General features: G+C 38.1%; 1 protein-coding gene across 4 annotated transcripts; it reads right to left on the bottom strand.

Annotated features, from left to right (window-relative positions):
• Positions 1 to 206: 206 nt before the first annotated feature.
• Positions 207 to 18,552, bottom strand: LOC149616046 (protein argonaute-2-like). 4 transcript variants are annotated; one of them, XM_089857055.1, is made up of 16 exons: positions 18,357 to 18,552; positions 18,187 to 18,217; positions 17,960 to 18,112; positions 16,314 to 16,394; positions 15,109 to 15,219; positions 13,694 to 13,774; positions 11,643 to 11,753; positions 10,002 to 10,469; positions 7,977 to 8,101; positions 7,377 to 7,736; positions 6,004 to 6,400; positions 5,581 to 5,942; positions 4,393 to 4,770; positions 2,709 to 3,069; positions 1,704 to 1,851; positions 207 to 475 (listed from the first exon to the last, which is right to left on the bottom strand). In XM_089857055.1, the coding sequence occupies exons 2-16, from the start codon at positions 18,203 to 18,205 to the stop codon at positions 325 to 327; spliced, it is 3,306 nt and encodes a 1,101-aa protein (XP_089713181.1). In that variant the 5' UTR covers positions 18,206 to 18,217; positions 18,357 to 18,552; the 3' UTR covers positions 207 to 324. The 4 variants fall into 4 exon arrangements, with proteins under 4 accessions (XP_089713181.1, XP_089713182.1, XP_089713183.1 ...); XM_089857056.1 differs by lacking the exon at positions 15,109 to 15,219 and having other exon boundaries at positions 18,357 to 18,551; XM_089857057.1 differs by lacking the exons at positions 15,109 to 15,219; positions 16,314 to 16,394 and having other exon boundaries at positions 18,357 to 18,551.
• Between the last annotated feature and the right edge of the window lie 181 nt (positions 18,553 to 18,733).

Here is an 18,733-nt window from a genome sequence, read left to right on the forward strand (position 1 = left end):
TTGAAAAAATTCGGTTGCGTTTTGTGTCTAGTATCGTGGTTTGTGTTTAAGTGTTTAATACAGCGGTTTGGGTGTATTGTCTAATATCGTGGTTGAAATGAATAAGAACAGGACAGGTTACTGAAATTTAAACCTTAACACTTTTTACAACCTTAATTTGCAAACGAAGCGTCAACAAAACTCGAAATAAGAAACTTATAAAATGATTAAATTTCTAGGAATTTTTCAAATGAATTTATCAGAAAATGAAAGAAAAAATTCTACTACATAGAATATAACTGTAATGGTAGTTAAGTACCAAGAATATTTTTTTCTTAAATTGGCTTAAACGTAGTACATGCTATTCTCAATAGCTTCGTTAAGGATTATTGAATTGACAATCTCATCTGACAAGAAAACGTCACTAGAATTACTTGCTTGGCTAGAAGCGCTACTCGCTCTTCGTTGAATCTCGGAATCAATGTATAGCTTTGCCCTGAATTAAACAAAAAAATTAAAACTTACCATGCATGATATAACGTAAAATGACCAAGTTATTAGCATGGATGAAGGATGCGCGTGAGGAAATTTGTTTTCACTCTACACATAGGCAACTCCCTATCTCGAGCGACGGAATATTCTGTATATACTCTGTTACAACATCGGTTGTCAGCACGCGCAAAGCTGGGTCTCTATGTAACCTAGCTTTGTACGTGCTGACAAGAGACGATAAACTTCAGGATCTTCAGTTTTTTAAATATCCGCGAGTTTTTTAGCTCGAGTGCACGGACCTCTAGGCCTTAGTTTCAAATACGTGTGAAATTGCATACAGTCTACTACACGCATTTGAAACTAAGGCCTAGAGGTCCGTGCACTCGAGCTAAAAAACTCGCGGATATTTTAAATCCTTAAGATCCTGAAGTTTTTTGTCTCTTGACAGCACGTACAAAGCTACGTTACATAGAGACTAAGCTTTGCGCGTGCTGACAACCGATGTTGTAACAGAGTATATACAGAATATTCCGTCGCTCGAGATAGGGAGTTGCCTATGTGTAGAGTGAAAACAAATTTCAAGCTCACGCGCATCCTTCATCCATGTTATTAGTCTTTGGGAAATAGATTCAAAATTCATAAAAACAATAGCTAAGAACGCGTGTTTTTACCCACATTTTATGAAATAATCAAAATACATTTGTTCCAAAAAGTGTGGTAGGACAGGGTATTATGGGCGATTTTGAATGGGAAATGTTCTATGACATATTGCCAGAGTTTACAAGTTTTAATTAAGAGTTTTATACGGATGATCCCTTAAATTTAAGTAAGAAACTATAAATCAGGGTTCATACAACATTTGGAAAACAAATTTCCCTGAGATTTCCAGGTTTTTCCCCATATACTTCCCTGAGTTTTCCAGGTTTTTCCCCATATACTTCCCCGAGTTTTCCAGGTTTTTCCCCTATATGGTGTATCCTATGGAGCAAATGTTAACGAAGAAGGGGGGGGGCAGATAGGACTACTACATAATCAAAGGACATCCCCGTATCTGTAATAGAACCAGAGTTATGAGCCTCCAAAGTATGGTGTAATGTTAATCCTATGGAGGGAATGTTCACGAACATTTTGCTTAATTAATGGCCCCTGTTTAACGATTTTAGTACCGTTGGAATGGGGGGGGGGGATTTGAATAATTCATTAAGCTTAAAGTAATCAATTGTCTTAATTACCTGTAGGCCGCGAGATCAGCGTACATTACAGGAGGAGGAACTGAAATACTTTTTGTGCATCGAGAGTAAGTATGGCACAAATAGAACGTTAATTTCTGCAACTCATCAGCAGAGAAATCACTGTCATCGAAAAGCACGTTATAGTGTCCTGAAATCGATCAATCACAAGCATAAGAAAACTTTCAGTTCAAAAAGTTGTTGAACTTGTTGTTATTGAAGGTAACAATGAATGATTCGTTCACAGCGAGGGGCTACACCAGATTTCTTATTTCCAAATATTTCCGATTTATTTCTATTATTTTTGTATTTCTTTATTTCCCGATATTTCTCCTAAAATTTCCAATATTTTCACGATATTTCCCTTAAATTTCCAATATTTTGATTATTCCCTCGTATTTCTAATATTTCTCAGTATTTCTATTATTTTTGAATTTCTTTATTTCCCGATATTTCTCCTAAAATTTCCAATATTTTCACGATATTTCCCTTAAATTTCCAATATTTCCATTATTCCTTCGTATTTCCCAATATTTCCGATATTTCTCATTATTTCCCAATATTTCCGATATTTCTCATTATTTCCCAATATTTCCGATATTTCTCATTATTTCCTAATATTTCCGATATTTCTCATTATTTCCCAATATTTCCGATATTTCTCATTATTTCCCAATATTTCCGATATTTCTCATTATTTCCTAATATTTCCGATATTTCTCATTATTTCCTAATATTTCCGATATTTCTCATTATTTCCTAATATTTCCGATATTTCTCATTATTTCCTAATATTTCCGATATTTCTCACCATTTCCCAATATTTCCGATATTTCTCATTATTTCCCAATATTTCCGATATTTCTCATTATTTCCCAATATTTCCCTATATTTCCGATATTTCTCAATATTACGATAGGCCTATTTCTCGAAATATTGAAATATATTTCTTAAGGCTTGTACACCATATTTCGCAAGTGGCTAGCCCCTCGGTTCACAGCGACTTACCAGGTCGACTCGTTCCTTGAAGAGCAACATGACTACACAAATAAAAGTTGAAATGGCCGCCATGAGTTACATGGGTATCAACGAGGGTTCCCGCTGGAACATTCATTCCAGAGCCAGTCCCATCCCTATAGTCTTGTGGCATAAAACGCGTGTGGTGCCTTTTTTGAACGACGATAAAAGTGATTTGGGGCTTATAATCGGCCCTGAGAGAAGCGCAAGCATTTCTTATTTGAATCAGTTCAATATCACGAACATGTTCAAATTGTCCTTCACTAACACCATCGCGATAATAAATGATTTTTTCAGGGAAATGACCATTTGTTTTCTTCAAAAATGTAGTTAGTATTTTCTTCATCATCTCCTACAAATAACAACCCACAATATAAGTTGGCAGTAAGCAGGGTTCGCACGAAATTTTTATATTGAAAATCCCTGACTTTCCCAGGTTATCCCTGACGAAATTTAGCCAATATCCCTGACCATCTTAAGGACGTGTTTCCCAGAACCCACTTCATAATACCTGGCCCATATTAAGCATTGCTCAAAGTGTGGTTTGATAAACCAAATGAAATCCCGGACTTTTTAGGGAGAAACTTTAAATCACCGACTTTTCCCTCATTTTCCAAATCCCGGACTTTTTAGGGAGAAACTTTAAATTCCTGACTTTTCCCTCATTTTCCAAATCCCGGACTTTTTAGGGAGAAACTTTAAATCCCTGACTTTTCCCCCCATTTTCCAAATCCCGGACTTTTTAGGGAGAAACTTTAAATCCCTGACTTTTCCCTCATTTTCCAAATCCCGGACTTTTTAGGGAAAAACTTTAAATCCCTGACTTTTCCCTCATTTTCCAAATCCCGGACTTTTTAGGGAGAAACTTTAAATCCCTGACTTTTCCCTCATTTTCCAAATCCCGGACTTTTTAGGGAGAAACTTTAAATTCCTGACTTTTCCCTCATTTTCCAAATCCCGGACTTTTTAGGGAGAAACTTTAAATCCCTGACTTTTCCCTCATTTTCCAAATCCCGGACTTTTTAGGGAGAAACTTTAAATCCCTGACTTTTCCCTCATTTTCCAAATCCCTGATTTTTCCCTCATTTTCCAAATCCCGGACTCTTCAGGGAGAAACTTCAAATCCCTGACTCTTCAGGGAGAAACTTCAAATCCCTGACTCTTCAGGGAGAAACTTTAAATCCCTGACTCTTCAGGGAGAAACTTTAAATCCCTGACTCTTCAGGGAGAAACTTTAAATCCCTGACTCTTCAGGGAGAAACTTTAAATCCCTGACTTTTCCCTCATTTTCCAAATCCCGGACTTTTTAGGGAGAAACTTTAAATCCCTGACTCTTCAGGGAGAAACTTTAAATCCCTGACTTTTCCCTCATTTTCCAAATCCCGGACTTTTTAGGGAGAAACTTTAAATCCCTGACTTTTCCCTCATTTTCCAAATCCCGGACTTTTTAGGGAGAAACTTTAAATCCCCGACTTTTCCCTCATTTTCCAAATCCCGGACTTTTTAGGAAGAAACTTTAAATCCCTGACTTTTCCCTCATTTTCCAAATCCCTGACTCTTTAAGAAGAAACTTTAAATCCCCGACTTTTCCCTCATTTTCCAAATCCCGGACTTTTTAGGGAGAAACTTTAAATCCCTGACTTATCCAGGTTCCGTACGAACCCCGTATACTCACTTGAAGTTTAAGAATAGTTTCTTCTCGAGCTTTATTTTCAGTTTCACTTCTCTGAAGCTCTACAGCGGCAGTGTACCGAGATGGGTAACTATCCAAACTCCCAACAACAGCGGCGATGGAAAATTTCTCTCGATCATCGCATCTCGGATGAGTCACATCCGCACCAACAATGATAACGGGCCTTCGAAAAATACTAGGTTTCTCTTCTTTAGTAAGACCAGTATTTGTTCCGCCCATTTTAGCGTTAATTTTTTGGCACAAATTCATGTAAAATCTGAACCCAAACTTGTTCTGTTGATTAGGCCTCACTTGAACACATTTTTGGAGATTTTTATCCACAACGCATTGTGTTATCAAGCCCAAATCAGTTTCGGAGATCTATAAAACAATGTTAGTTATGAATTGTTTCTATATCTATCAGGGTTCATACAACTTTTGGAAAACAAATTTCCCTGAATTTTCCAGGTTTTTCCCGTATATGGAGTATCCTATGGAGCAAATGTTAACGAAGGAGGGGAGGGGGGCAAATAGGACTATAGCATACTCAAAGGGCATCCCCGTATCTCTAGTAGAACCAGAGTAATGAGCCTCCAAAGTATAGTGTAATATTAATCCGATGGAGGGTATGTTCACGAACATTTTCCTCAATTACTCGACCCCTGTTTGTCGTAGCCCTACGTTTTTAGTATGGTTGGATGGGGGACAAATTGGACTATAACATACTCAAATGACATCCTCGTATCTCAAATAGAACCAGAGTTATGAGCCTCCAAAGTTTAGTGTAATGTTAATCCGATGGAGGGAATGTTCATGAACATTTTGCTTAATTACTCGGCCCCTGTTTGTCGTAGCCCTACGTTTTTAGTATGGTTGGATGGGGGACAAATTGGACTACTACATAATCAAATGACATCCCCGTATCTCTAGTAGAACCAGAGTTATGAGCCCCCAAAGTTACGTGTAATGTTAATCCTATGGAGGGTATGTTATATTGAACATTTTGCTTAATTACTCGGCCCCTGTTTGGTTAGACGCAAATTTCCCCGATTTCCCCGAGAATTTTACTATTAAAATTCTAAATTTCCCTGAATTTTCCCTGATGTTTTTGTCAACTATTTATTTCCCTGATTTTTCCAGGTTTGTATGAACCCTGCTTATGAAACATATCTTAAGGTCAAGTAAGTTTACCTTTTTGAGTTCCTTATACAATGGCGATTTAGCCTCCAGCACTACAAGTGCCATTTGAAGCATTGGATACTTTTGCTTCAGTGTCTTCATAATGCGTTCAACATCCGTGCGGTTACGAGCATTTTCAACAGTAACCGAGATTGGTTTGGCAAATTTCACACCATGATCTTGACCACTTTGTTGCAATTCTTGAGCAAACTTATACATTTGATCAGGATAGCATCGACAAAGGGCTATAACTACCCAATACTGGATATCAGTGCCTTTGATAAACGCTTTGCCTCTCATTTCCCATTGGCCATCTTTAACATTGGCCTTCTGTTCCCGATCATACTGAACTTGAGGTGTGGGAAGAACACGTCCTGCAAATAAACACGTTCAACTCTTAACCTTTCAAATGGTAAAGGGTAAGGCAACCTTTACCATTCATTTTTAAAGGACTGCAATTGATATCGATATCGAACTCTTTCATCACGTCCCTATTATAGTTCTTAACATCGTTAATACGACTCTGAATATCGGCGAAGCGATCCCTAGGAACAATGGCTGTATTTTTAACCATGATTTCTCCTTCTTCAGCGTCCAACTTTCCTCTAGCAGCTTGATTATCCGCTATGACGCAAACTTCCAAGGGTAATTTGCTGTTATTTGTAGTGACGATGCAAGGATAATTTGGTTTCCTCAATCGGATACTATAGTGATTTTGGAAGTACTGAACGACTGACACGTTTTGTCCATTCAAGTCAAAGGTAACTTGGGAAGCTCTTTCGTGTGTTAGACTTTTTACCGTGTATTTTCGAGCATAAGGTTGATGGGTAACCTAAGTGAAATTTTGAAGTGTTTTTCGGCGATCGACACTGCGGGTCCAATAACATGGTTCATACAACTTTTGGAAAACAAATTTCCCTGAGATTTCCAGGTTTTCCCTATATACTTCCCTGAGTTTTCCAGGTTTTTCCCGTAGGAGAGGGGGGGGGGCAAATAGGACTAAAACATACTCAAAGAACATCGCCGTATCTCTAGTAGAACCAGAGTTATGAGCCTCCAAAGTTGGGTGTAATGTTAATCCTATGGAGGGTATGTTTATGAACATTTTTCTTAATTACTCGGCCCCTGTTTGTCGTAGCCCTACGTTTTTAGTATGGTTGGATGGGGGACAAATTGGACTATAACATACTCAAATGACATCCCAGTATCTCTAATAGAACCAGAGTTATGAGCCTCCAAAGTTGGGTGTAATGTTAATCCTATGGAGGGGATGTTCACGAACATTTTGCATAATTACTCGGCCCCTGTCTGTCGCAGCCCTACGTTTTTAGTATGGTTGGATGGGGGACAAATTGGACTATAACATACTCAAATGACATCCCCGTATCTCTAATAGAACCAGAGTTATGAGCCTCCAAAGTTGGGTGTAATGTTATTCCTATGGAGGGGATGTTCACGAACATTTTGCTTAATTACTCGGCCCCTGTTTGTCGTAGCCCTACGTTTTTAGGATGGTTGAATGGGGGGCGAATAGGACTATAACATACTCAAATGACATCGCCGTATCTCTAGTAGAACCAGAGTTATGAGCCCCCAAAGTTGGGTGTAATGTTAATCCTATGGAGGGGGGTATGTTTATGAACATTTTTCTTAATTACTCGGCCCTTGATTGACGCGAATTTCCCTGATTTCCCTGAAATTTACTAAAAATTCGAAATTTCCCTGAGTTTTTGGTCAACTATTTATTTCCCTGATTTTTCCAGGTTTTCCCGTGTTTTCCAGGTTTGTATGAACCCTGAATAACTTACCACAATTTTGACACCTCTGAGCTTTTTCTTGGCAATTTCAAGTTGTTGGGCGTTGAAAAAATCGGGTTCGTCTCTCAACTTGAGTACCATCATCAAAAAACGAAGTACAGGCATACTTTTATAGAAGGCAGTGGCTGATCTATCAATATTTAAATAAAACTGGGCGGACGAAGGCAACGGTTTCCAACCAGGTCTCAAGCTCTGGTAATATCCAAACCAAATCTCTTTACCAGGACCTAAAGGAACCTCTTCTTGAGAACGAGGTTTTTCGAAAAACGAACGTCCTACTGGTACGTATCGCAAGGAAGGCCCGTGTCTCAAAATGATATCAATTGCCATGATACATTCTTGAGGAATTACCTTTAACATGCATGAAAACCATATTGCATAAGAATATATTCCTTTCTATAGGGAGCTAACAGTTCTGACCCTGGAACGTCACACCCTTCTATCTCTTACTGGAGTTTCATCCCCCCTAACGGTTGGAAACAGTATTGTACGCGCAAAAATGCCAACCAGAGAAGGGCTGCGTGACGTCAAACTATCTCTTCCCCCTAGCCAGTTGTTAGCTCCCTATAAGCGGGGGTGTTTCGTTATTACCAATGATCGACCATTAATACATTCGTGCATGGGTTCCAAATTTATTTCACAATCATAGTTATCTTTTTGAACAGGCTTAACTGTCACCCAAAATTTTGATTCCCGATCACCTTCCAAAAGTGTTACTACAAAAACAAACGGATTTTCGAGATATAGTAGACGATATGATGACGTACCAATAACAATTAAGGGTTCATATAACTTTTGGAAAATCGATTTTCTTGAGTTTTCCAGGTTTTTTTTACCCCCTATATATGGAGTATACTATGGAGGGAATGTTAACGAACATTTTGCTTAATTACTCGGACCCTGTTTGACGCAACTCCAAATATTTACTACCGTTGGAAAGGTGACAAATAGGACTATACCATACTCAAATGACATCACCGTATCTCTAATAGAACCAGAGTTATGAGCCTCCAAAGTATACTGTAATGTTAATCCTATGGAGGGTATGTTTACGAACATTTTGCTTTCTTACTCGGCCCCTGTTTGACGCAACCCCAAGTTTTTAGTATCTTTGGATGGGGGCAAATACTACTATAACATACTCAAACGACATCCCCGTATCTCTGGTAGAACCAGAGTTATGAGCCTCCAAAGTTGAGTGTAATGTTAATCCTATGGAAGGTATGTTTACGAACATTTTGCTTTCTTACTCGGCCCCTGTTTAACGCAACCCCAAGTTTTTATTATCTTTGGATGGGGGTCAAATAGGACTATAACATACTCAAACGACATCCCCGTATCTCTAATAGAACCAGAGTTCTGAGCCTACAAAGCTACTGCAATGTTATTCCTATGGAGGGTATGTTTACGAACATTTTCACTAATTACCCGGATCCTGTTTGACGAAACCCCAAGTTTTTAGTATCTTTGGATGGGGGTATACGACTATAACATACTCAAAGGACATCACCGTATCTCTAGTAGAACCAGAGTTACGAGCCTCCAAAGTATACTGTAATGTTATTCCTATGGAGGACATGTTAACGAACATTTTCCTTAATTACTCGGCCCCTGCTTGACGGAACCCCAAGTTTTTAGTATCTTTGGATGGGGGCATACGACTATAACATACTCAAAGGACATCACCGTATCTCTAATAGAACCAGAGTTATGAGCCTCCAAAGTTGAGTGTAATGTTAATCCTATGGAGGGTATGTTTACGAACATTTTGCTTTCTTACTCGGCCCCTGTTTGACGCAACCCCAAGTTTTTAGTACCGTTGGAATGGGGGGGGGCAAGTAGTGTTATAACATACTCAAAGGACATCCCCGTATCTCTAACAGAACCAGAGTTATGAACCTAAAAAATTCCGTGTAATTACGCCCATGTTAATAACAACGGGAGCCGTATTTTATAGTTGAAGCAACCCTTTCAGAGCATATTTAGTCAAACCTTACAAATTTCCCCTGATTTCCCCGAATTCAGGGGAATTCTAAATTTTTCCCGAGTTTTTTGGTCAACTATTTATTTCCATGAGCTTTCCAGGTTTGTATGAACCCTAAGGATGTTGAGCATGTCGGAAGCACGTTTGTATGAACCCTAAGGATGTTGAGCATGTCGGAAGCACGTTTGTATGAACCCTAAGGATGTTGAGCATGTCGGAAGCACGTTTGTATGAACCCTAAGGATGTTGAGCATGTCGGAAGCACGTTTGTATGAACCCTAAGGATGTTGAGCATGTCGGAAGCACGTTTGTATGAACCCTAAGGATGTTGAGCATGTCGGAAGCACGTTTGTATGAACCCTAAGATTGTTGAGCATGTCGGAAGCACGTTTGTATGAACCCTAAGGATGTTGAGCATGTCGGAAGCACGTTTGTATGAACCCTAAGGATGTTGAGCATGTCGGAAGCACGTTTGTATGAACCCTAAGGATGTTGAGCATGTCGAAAGCACGTTTGTATGAACCCTAAGGATGTTGAGCATGTCGGAAGCACGTTTGTATGAACCCTAAGGATGTTGAGCATGTCGGAAGCACGTTGGGTCTCCCAACATTAGTTTCTAATCTCAAACTTACCAATTACTCTTGCTGGGAATGGAACTTGAATGGGGTTTCTCGTGATGATATTCTTAAATCCATCATAAACGGGTAACATACCGCGAAACATACCGGCATACTGATGTAACAAAAACTGTACGACTTTACGATACAACTCCTTATTGATTCCCCCTGGTCTCTTAGTAGTTGCGGCTTCTGGTTTAGGGGGTGGAATAGGAACGCCATCCTTTTCCTTATACTTGCAGATATCAACGTCATAATGATAGACACTCCCGTGAGGAATGTCCACGGCAAAGTAATTGGCGTACAACCCAATTTTTCGACCAATTGTGCCCACTTTTTGGCTAGGGAAGTTGCTGCTTACACCTCTTACAGGAGCTGTGCTTAAGAGGGCTGGAGCCCTCCTAGCTGGCGATTGCTCAGTTGAAGGCGAGGGTTCACTGCGTTGTTGGGGTCTGGCAGGTGAAGCTTGTGGAACATTACGATCTGTATTTCAAAGACATTACATTTGACAAAAGTCACGAATTGAGGCATCGTATCAAAACATAAATTATGAAAAAACGTCTAAGTCCGAAAAAACAAATGATGACATGAGTCATGGATTAACTAACCCTAGGGATAGTTCGTTCCCCCAAAAAGATAAAGCACGCATGTTCCAAACGCCCCCTAGCAGCAGCTACCATCCCTAACAGGAAGTTATAAGAAAATTGGACCAAATATCACGTGTCCTATGATGTCAAAATTGAAATACTGCCTAAATTGGGCAAAAACGATTTATTTTGGCGAGAGATGGCGCTATATCAACATCCGTTTTGGTCCAATAAATTGGGGGAATGAAGAGGGGAATCAAGGAATAATTCGGAACATGTAGTTGGCGATAGCATTACATGGGAAACACGGTTAGTGAACAATCCCTAGCGTTAGTTAATCCATGCATGAGTGACGTTTATCAATTGACTGAAGTACCAGATATTGCAATTTTTGTTTAATTAATTTTGTTCATTTAATCCTTAATCACTATTTAATTCAAACAACTGATTTTGCAGTTAATCCCTCTAAATTAATTGAAAAAAACTAGTACATATCTATGTACGCTTTTTCAAGAACAATTCCATTTTCCGAAAACCGAAACAATATGTTATGTCCACGTTTCTCCGTACAAGGTACAGACGAAATTTTTTTATATTTAAAATCCCTGACTATTCCATCTTATCCCTGACCATTTTAAGTACGTGTTTACCAGAGTCCACTTCATAATTACACCTGTCCCATATTTAGCATTTGCTCGAAGCAATCATGATTTGATGTACCAAACGAAATCCATGACATATCCGTGACTTTTCCAGCTTATCGATCCCGGACCAAATTTTGCCAATTTCCCTGACCATTTTAAGTACGTGTTTACCAGAATCCACTTCATAATTACACCTGGCCATATTTAGCATTTGCTCGAAGCAATCATGGTTTGATGTACCAAACGAAATCCATGACATATCCGTGACTTTTCCAGCTTATCGATCCCGGACCAAATTTTGCCAATATCCCTGACCATTTTAAGGTGTTTACCAGAACCACTTCATAATTACACGTGACCCATATTTAGCATTGCTCGAAGCAATAAACCAAACGAAATCCCTGACTTAGTAAGATTAAACTTACCTTGAGGAGTTGCGGGTGAAATGGATAGGCTACTCATTTCCGCTACTGGAGGTGTAAATGGAGATCTTGATGACGTGCTTCCCGAGCCACGCCCTCTTCCACGACCAGACCCTTCATTATATTAAACCAAACAAATTAACCACGTAAATATTAACTATAACCCAGACTAATTAAATACGAACGAAGAACAAATGTAATAAACATAAATTTCAGCCAAAATCAACAATATTACCAAGGTGATATATTTAAAATGCAACAAATATGTTACATCAATGTTTTTTATGAACCAAATGAGAAATGATTATTTTTTTATTTACAGACAACAATAACTAAGTGGCTATAATTAAAAAAATAGAAACACGGCGTAAGCCAATAATGGAACCCATTTATCTCAATGGGAAAGCACGTTTCTTGTTACTTTTAACCTATGACCCATACCAGAAGGGGATTATAGAAGAAGGATGACACTCTGTATCCTCTTAATACTTTAGTTACGTAACATGATTCTTCCCGGGCTCATGGCACCATTTTTGTAATTTACTCTCCCGTTCATCAAACTTCAAAAGGGGTAACTATCGCACCATGCTAGGGTGAATTCTATAACTGTATGGTATTTACTAAATCCCCATTCAGCAATCAACCAGGCACAAACCTTGATTGTCTTGACGTGGCGGGACAAAAACGCACAAGCTCATGCATGAATGCGCCTTGGTTTGCAAATAGTTAAGCAGCGCCAATAGATATAGTAATGATGAGTGAACTATTTAAAATGGCGTATGTGAATGTCTGCATGATTCGGTTTAGTAACCCCAATTGCTATAATAAATGTTAAGAGATGTTGTTGGGGAAGAATCACGTTACAATTACTAATTACCCCAACCGCTTTGTGCAAGTACACTTCTCTCGAAGAGAAGAAGTAATATATACTTCTAATATAACCTATTTCGGAATTTATATGAAGAGAAACCAACACACATGGATTAACTAACGCTAGGGATTGTTCACTAACCGTGTTTCCCATGTATTTCTATCGCCAACTTCATGTTCCGAATTATTCCTTTATTCCCCTCTTCATTCCCCCAATTTATTGGACCAAAACGGATGTAGATATAGCGCCATCTCTCGGCAAAGTAAATCGTTTTTGCCGAATTTAGGCAGTATTTCAATTTTGACGTCATAGACCACGTGATATTTGGTCCAATTTTCTTATAATTTCCTGTTAGGGATAGTAGCTGCTGCTAGGGGGCGTTTGGAACATGCGTGCGTTATCTTTTTGGGAGAACGAACTATCCCTAGCGTTAGTTAATCCATGCAACACATAATTGTGCGGCCGCCATTGTGGTAATCTCTCTCGTGCCAAGAAGCAACACCAGATGAAGCCCGAGTTGACTACACACGGAATACTAGCCAACTAGTACTGCCTCTATCAGTGCTTCTTGGCGAGAGGGAGAATACCCCAATGGCGGCCTCGCCCACGTGTGTTGGTTTGAGGTTTCTCTTAATATAATTTCCGAAATGGTCTATAGATAGTTTTCACACATGGAGGATTCATACCATTTACACCAGGAAGCCGGGCTATCTGGAGGACAAAAACGCGTCTGCTTTTGTCCTCCAGATAGCCCGGCTTCCTGGTGTAAATGGTATGAATCCTCAATGTGTGAAAACTATCTATAACTAGTTGAATTAAAAAAAAATGTTGCCTCCTCTACGGTGGCACCCATCTTCTACACGCCAATTCCACCTTGCCAAAAACAGGAACCAATTGAAACCAGTTTAACCTCGGTCCTCGAGGTTAACGAGTTCCGATTGTTCCCCGCCATTAACAAGGTAAAATTGGTGTGTGGAAGATTAGCCTGGATGTCATGGGCGCCACAGGAGCAGACATTTGCATTACAGATTCCAATAAACAAAAGTCAATAGACTAATGTCACCCCATGTTATTTCCCCATAGAGCTTAATACAGTCGAAGGCAGAGGTCTGCCATTACCCTATAGTTTACTGTGGTCCTACACATAAGACGTTTTTAGGTTACAGCCTCCTTTTAAACTCACCTACTCGTGGCATAAGAGGAGTAACCGACTGATGTTGTGGTGAAGTTAATGCAATGGACTCTTCTAATCGCGGAGGAAAGCCTATAATGTTTAAAAGCGTGATGATGACACTATGGTACAGCTAACACTTACTAAATATATATATATATATATAATGACATAAACGTTTGTAGGTCACTTTCACGGAAGTCTTTTAACTTCTACCCCAGTTACAATACCTAATATTTTTGGTCTGTTACTGGAGTAGAAGTAAAGTACATCCGCAGAGGCCCATTACAAATGAGAGCCTACAGACAGTGTTTAAAGGCATGTCTTTGGCCCTACCTACAGCAATCTATGCCCTTAACTTTGAGTCTGTACAGAAGGCATCAGTGATGGGTTAAAAATGTTTGTAATACGTAATAGGGAAGGAGTAATTTAAAGTAATTCCAGTATCACCATGTGTGGAGTCCTTGCATTTTTTCGTCACTTAGTGCCAGTGTTATATTCCAATCACACGGTGGATACATATAACTGTTGGAAAACAGATTTCACAGAGTTTTGCAGCTTTTTTCCCAATATTTTTCCCTGATTTTTACAGGTTATTTCCCCAAATATTTCCCTGATTTTAACAGACTTTTTCCAAGATATTTCCCTGGTTTTAACAGGCCTTTTCCAATATATTTCCCTGATTTTAACAGGCCTTTTCCCAATATATTTCCCTGATTTTAACAGGCTTTTTTCCAATATATTTCCCTGATTTTAACAGGCTTTTTTCCAATATATTTCCCTGATTTTAACAGGCCTTTTTCCAATATATTTCCCTGATTTTAACAGGCTTTTTTCCAATATATTTCCCTGATTTTAACAGGCCTTTTCCCAATATATTTCCCTGATTTTAACAGGCTTTTTTCAATATATTTCCCTGATTTTAACAGGCCTTTTCCAATATATTTCCCTGATTTTAACAGGCTTTTTCCAATATATTTCCCTGATTTTTACAGTTTTTATCCAAATATTTCCCTGAGTTTCACAGGTTTTCCCCCAAATATTTCCCTGAGTTTCACAGGTTTCTCCAATAAATTTCCCTGAGTCTTACAGGTTTCTCCAATAAATTTCCCTGAGTTTCACAGACCTTTTCCAATATATTTCCCTGAGTCTTACAGGTTTCTCCAATAAATTTCCCTGAGTTTCACAGACCTTTTCCAATATATTTCCCTGAGTTTCACAGACCTTTTCCAATATATTTCCCTGAGCTATACAGGTTTTTTCCAATAAATTTCCCTGAACTTCACTAAAAATTCCAAATTGCCCCGAGTTTTTTGTCAACAATTTATTTCCCTGAGTTTTCCAAGTTTTTACGAACCCTGCAAATCATTTATACCCACCCACTGATGCCTTCTTTACAGTCCTTATATATATTTCTATGATCAAACCTGGAGGTGGTCTTAAATAGGGAGTAAGCGAGTATCTATCAGCGGAAGCACTTGGGCTTGGTGACTCATCACATATGGGCATAACATTCTCTCGTTGCCTAGCTTCAAAACCTAAAAAATCATTCAAGTTACGCTAAAGCTTTCTTTTTATACAGAGTGTTAAAATATTGAAGAAAAACTGATTAAATTATTCCAGGACTAATCCTTTTTGCGTTATTAACAGGGTTCATACAACTTTTGGAAAACAAATTTCCCTGAGATTTCCAGGTTTTTCCCCATATACTTCCCTGAATTTTCCCGCATATGGAGTATCCTATGGAGCAAATGTTAAAGAAGGAGAGGGGGGGGGGATAAATATGACTGTTACATACTAAAAGGACATCCCCGTATCTCTAATATAACCAGAGTTATGAGCCTCCAAAATTTAGTGTAATGGTGTAATGTTAATCCTATGGAGGGGATGTTTATGAACATTTTGCTTAATTACTCGGCCCCTGTTTAACGCAAATTTCCTGATTTTTGCTAAAAATTCTAAATTTCCCTGAATTTTACTAAAAATTCTAAATTTCCCTGATTTCCCTGAATTTTGCTAAAAATTCTAAATTTCCCTGAATTTTGCTAAAAATTCTAAATTTCCCTGATTTCCCTGAATTTTACTAAAAATTCTAAATTTCCCTGATTTCCCTGAATTTTACTAAAAAAAATTCTAAATTTCCCTGATTTCCCTGAATTTTACTAAAAAAAATTCTAAATTTCCCTGAATTTTACCAAAAAAATTCTAAATTTCCCTGATTTCCCTGAATTTTACTAAAAAAAATTCTAAATTTCCCTGATTTCCCTGAATTTTACTAAAAAAAATTCTAAATTTCCCTGAATTTTACCAAAAAAATTCTAAATTTCCCTGAATTTTACAAAAAAAATCGAAATTTCCCTGAATTTTACTAAAAAATTCGAAATTTCCCTGAATTTTACTAAAAAATTCTAAATTTCCCTGAAGTTTACTAAAAAATTCTAAATTTCCCTGAATTTTACTAAAAAATTCTAAATTTCCCTGAATTTTACTAAAAATTCTAAATTTCCCTGAATTTTACTAAAAATTCAAAAAATTTCCCTGAATTTTCCCTGATATTTTTGTCAACTATTTATTTCCCTGAGGTTTTCCCAGTCCAGGTTTGTATGAACCCTGATTAAATACAATTTCTAACCTGGTGGTGAAGTAAATCGCGAATAAATGGGTTCCTCCGAAGATCTAACAACGTCATCTTCAAACTGACTCCTTTCTCTATCTAAAAATGTTTCACGATGCGTTTGATGAACAATAAAATATAGTGCAAAAGCATTAAGCACACAGCATGCATGAGAGCATTTAAATATAATAATACTTTGATATTAATATAACAATGTTGACATAATTTATCTAGATTTAGCTAAGGCCTTCGATAGTATCCCTCACCATAAGCTCCTCCAAGCACTCTCTGCGGCAGGCATATCTGATTTGGCGCTAGCCTGGTTAAACGATTATTTAACCGATCGACGGCAAAGGGTGGTGGTCAAGGGCCAACACTCTTCTTGGGCACCGGTAGAAAGGGGGGTCCCCCAGGGCTCGGTTTTAAGTCCCTTACTTTTCAACATATTCATCAACACCCTCCCATTGATCGTGCGATCCGCCCTAATACTACTATTTGCTGACGACACCAAACTCTCGTACCATATTCGCTCGACCTCCGACTCACTCCAACTTCAGGCAGATTTATCTTTAGTTGAATCTTGGGCCACCGCGAATGGACTAAAATTCAACATTGATAAATGTGCAATCCTACATTTAGGTTCCTCAAACCCGCACTTTACGTACCACCTTTACGGGTCTCCCATTAAAACTACTTTATCTGAGCCTGACCTAGGCGTTTTAACGGATCCACACCTTAAATTTTCAAACCACACTAACAAAATAGTAAAACGCATACACTCCCTCTCAGGCTTAGTAAGGCGTACCTTCAACCATAGGGCCCCTAAACTAATAACAACTATATACAAAGCCTTAGCACTACCAATTTTAGACTATGCTTCCCCGATATGGACCCCTTCATCAACTCTAGATATAAACGCCCTACAAAAGGCCCAAAACAAATTTACAAAATTAACCAAAAACTTTGAAACTATACCAGCCCCTGAACGCCTAAATAAACTTAAATTAGACTCCGTCAGCACGCGCCATCGTATAAATAACCTATGTCTCTTACATGACTTCTTCAACAATAAACTAGCATTAGATATCGCCACTTTCTTCAATCCGACCCTTTCACAATCAACCAGAGGTCACTCCCGTAAACTCCAAAAACCTAGGGCAAAAACTACCACTAGGCAACACCACTTCACTAACACAGTCATCACTGATTGGAATGCCCTACCCGAATCACTCGTGACAATCACTAATAAAACTAAATTTCGCACTGAATTATCCCTCCATTTTGCTAAGTCGAAGTCACAATCCTAATATTAATAAATTTCCCAAAAACATTTTTTTTTTTTTTTTTTTTTCCCCAAAATCTAAATTCCCCCGTTCTATATCAATTCCCCCATTTTTAATTCTATAATGTAAACCCATCTATACAACATTTACCAAGTATATGTCGATCTCATTATATTGTTCATCTTACAATTTATTACTATTTTACTAAATTCGTTCTCATTATATTGTTACCATTTTACTAAATTCGATACTACTGTTACAAAAAAAAAAAAAAAAAAAAAAAAAAAAAAAAAATACTACCCAAGCCTATAAGGCTTACATGTATTCAACCAAATAAATAAAAAATAAATAAATCAATAATTAATTTTTATAAAGCCAAACCTTCATGTTCACGCTGTGTTACTACAGCAGCTATGCTTTGAAATCCTGAAGCTCTAGGACTAGCACTAGCGCCTGATGCTGCCGATTGTTGTTCATCTTCTCTTTGACCAGATGTAGGAGGAGATGTTGGGTCATTTCCACCTACTCCTCGTCCTTTATAAAATTTTAATCACAATTTAACTTCAATTGAACCTTTTTAATGAGTGATAAAGGTTTTTAGTTTATACCTCTTCTCTTGCGAGTCATTTTTCAAATTTCCTTTCGTAAAAATATTAAAATGTTATATATAATTAAATAATATGTCTTAAGCTTTAGATATAATTGGATATTTTATTTCAAAAAGATAATTAAAGCTATCAAAATATTAAAATATAAAAGCAGGGCCTGCTCTACTTACAATTAAGTTGGCAAATTAAGCTTCTGTCTTGCGAACGCAACTTGCAGACGCCGACGTTCTCGATAAAATGAGACTAAACTAAAGTGCCGCCAACACCCTCGTCGAAGTTTCCAGATGAAAAGTTTTAGTTTTAGTTTCAGTCTCAATCTCACTTTACGTAAACCTACGCGCACTCAAGAATTACTATGACTCACAGTACAATTCTCTCTTTGCATAGCTCAACCGATCATGCGTTCAACGACCAAGCTTCTCGCTAACAATAGTGTATTTTTATAGAGTAATCTTGGCTTGTGTCGTGATGAGCGCGCGATCGACTGGGTTATGCTATTTGAAAGCTTTCTCTGCCCTCTTATTGGTTTAAATACGGTGAAATACTC

This window comes from Phalangium opilio, unplaced genomic scaffold (genome assembly GCF_054372755.1).
Source record: "Phalangium opilio isolate 3A_F unplaced genomic scaffold, DU_Popi_V2 ptg000217l_1, whole genome shotgun sequence".
NCBI lineage: Eukaryota > Metazoa > Arthropoda > Arachnida > Opiliones > Phalangiidae > Phalangium > Phalangium opilio.

Coding starts and splice junctions, on each gene's coding strand:
- LOC149616046 (XM_089857055.1), bottom strand. Junction 8,102..10,001: donor ATTCCCAGCAAGAGTAATTG/GTAAGTTTGAGA, acceptor TTGTTTTTGTAG/TAACACTTTTGGAAGGTGAT. Junction 476..1,703: donor GCTGATCTCGCGGCCTACAG/GTAATTAAGACA, acceptor TGTTTAATTCAG/GGCAAAGCTATACATTGATT.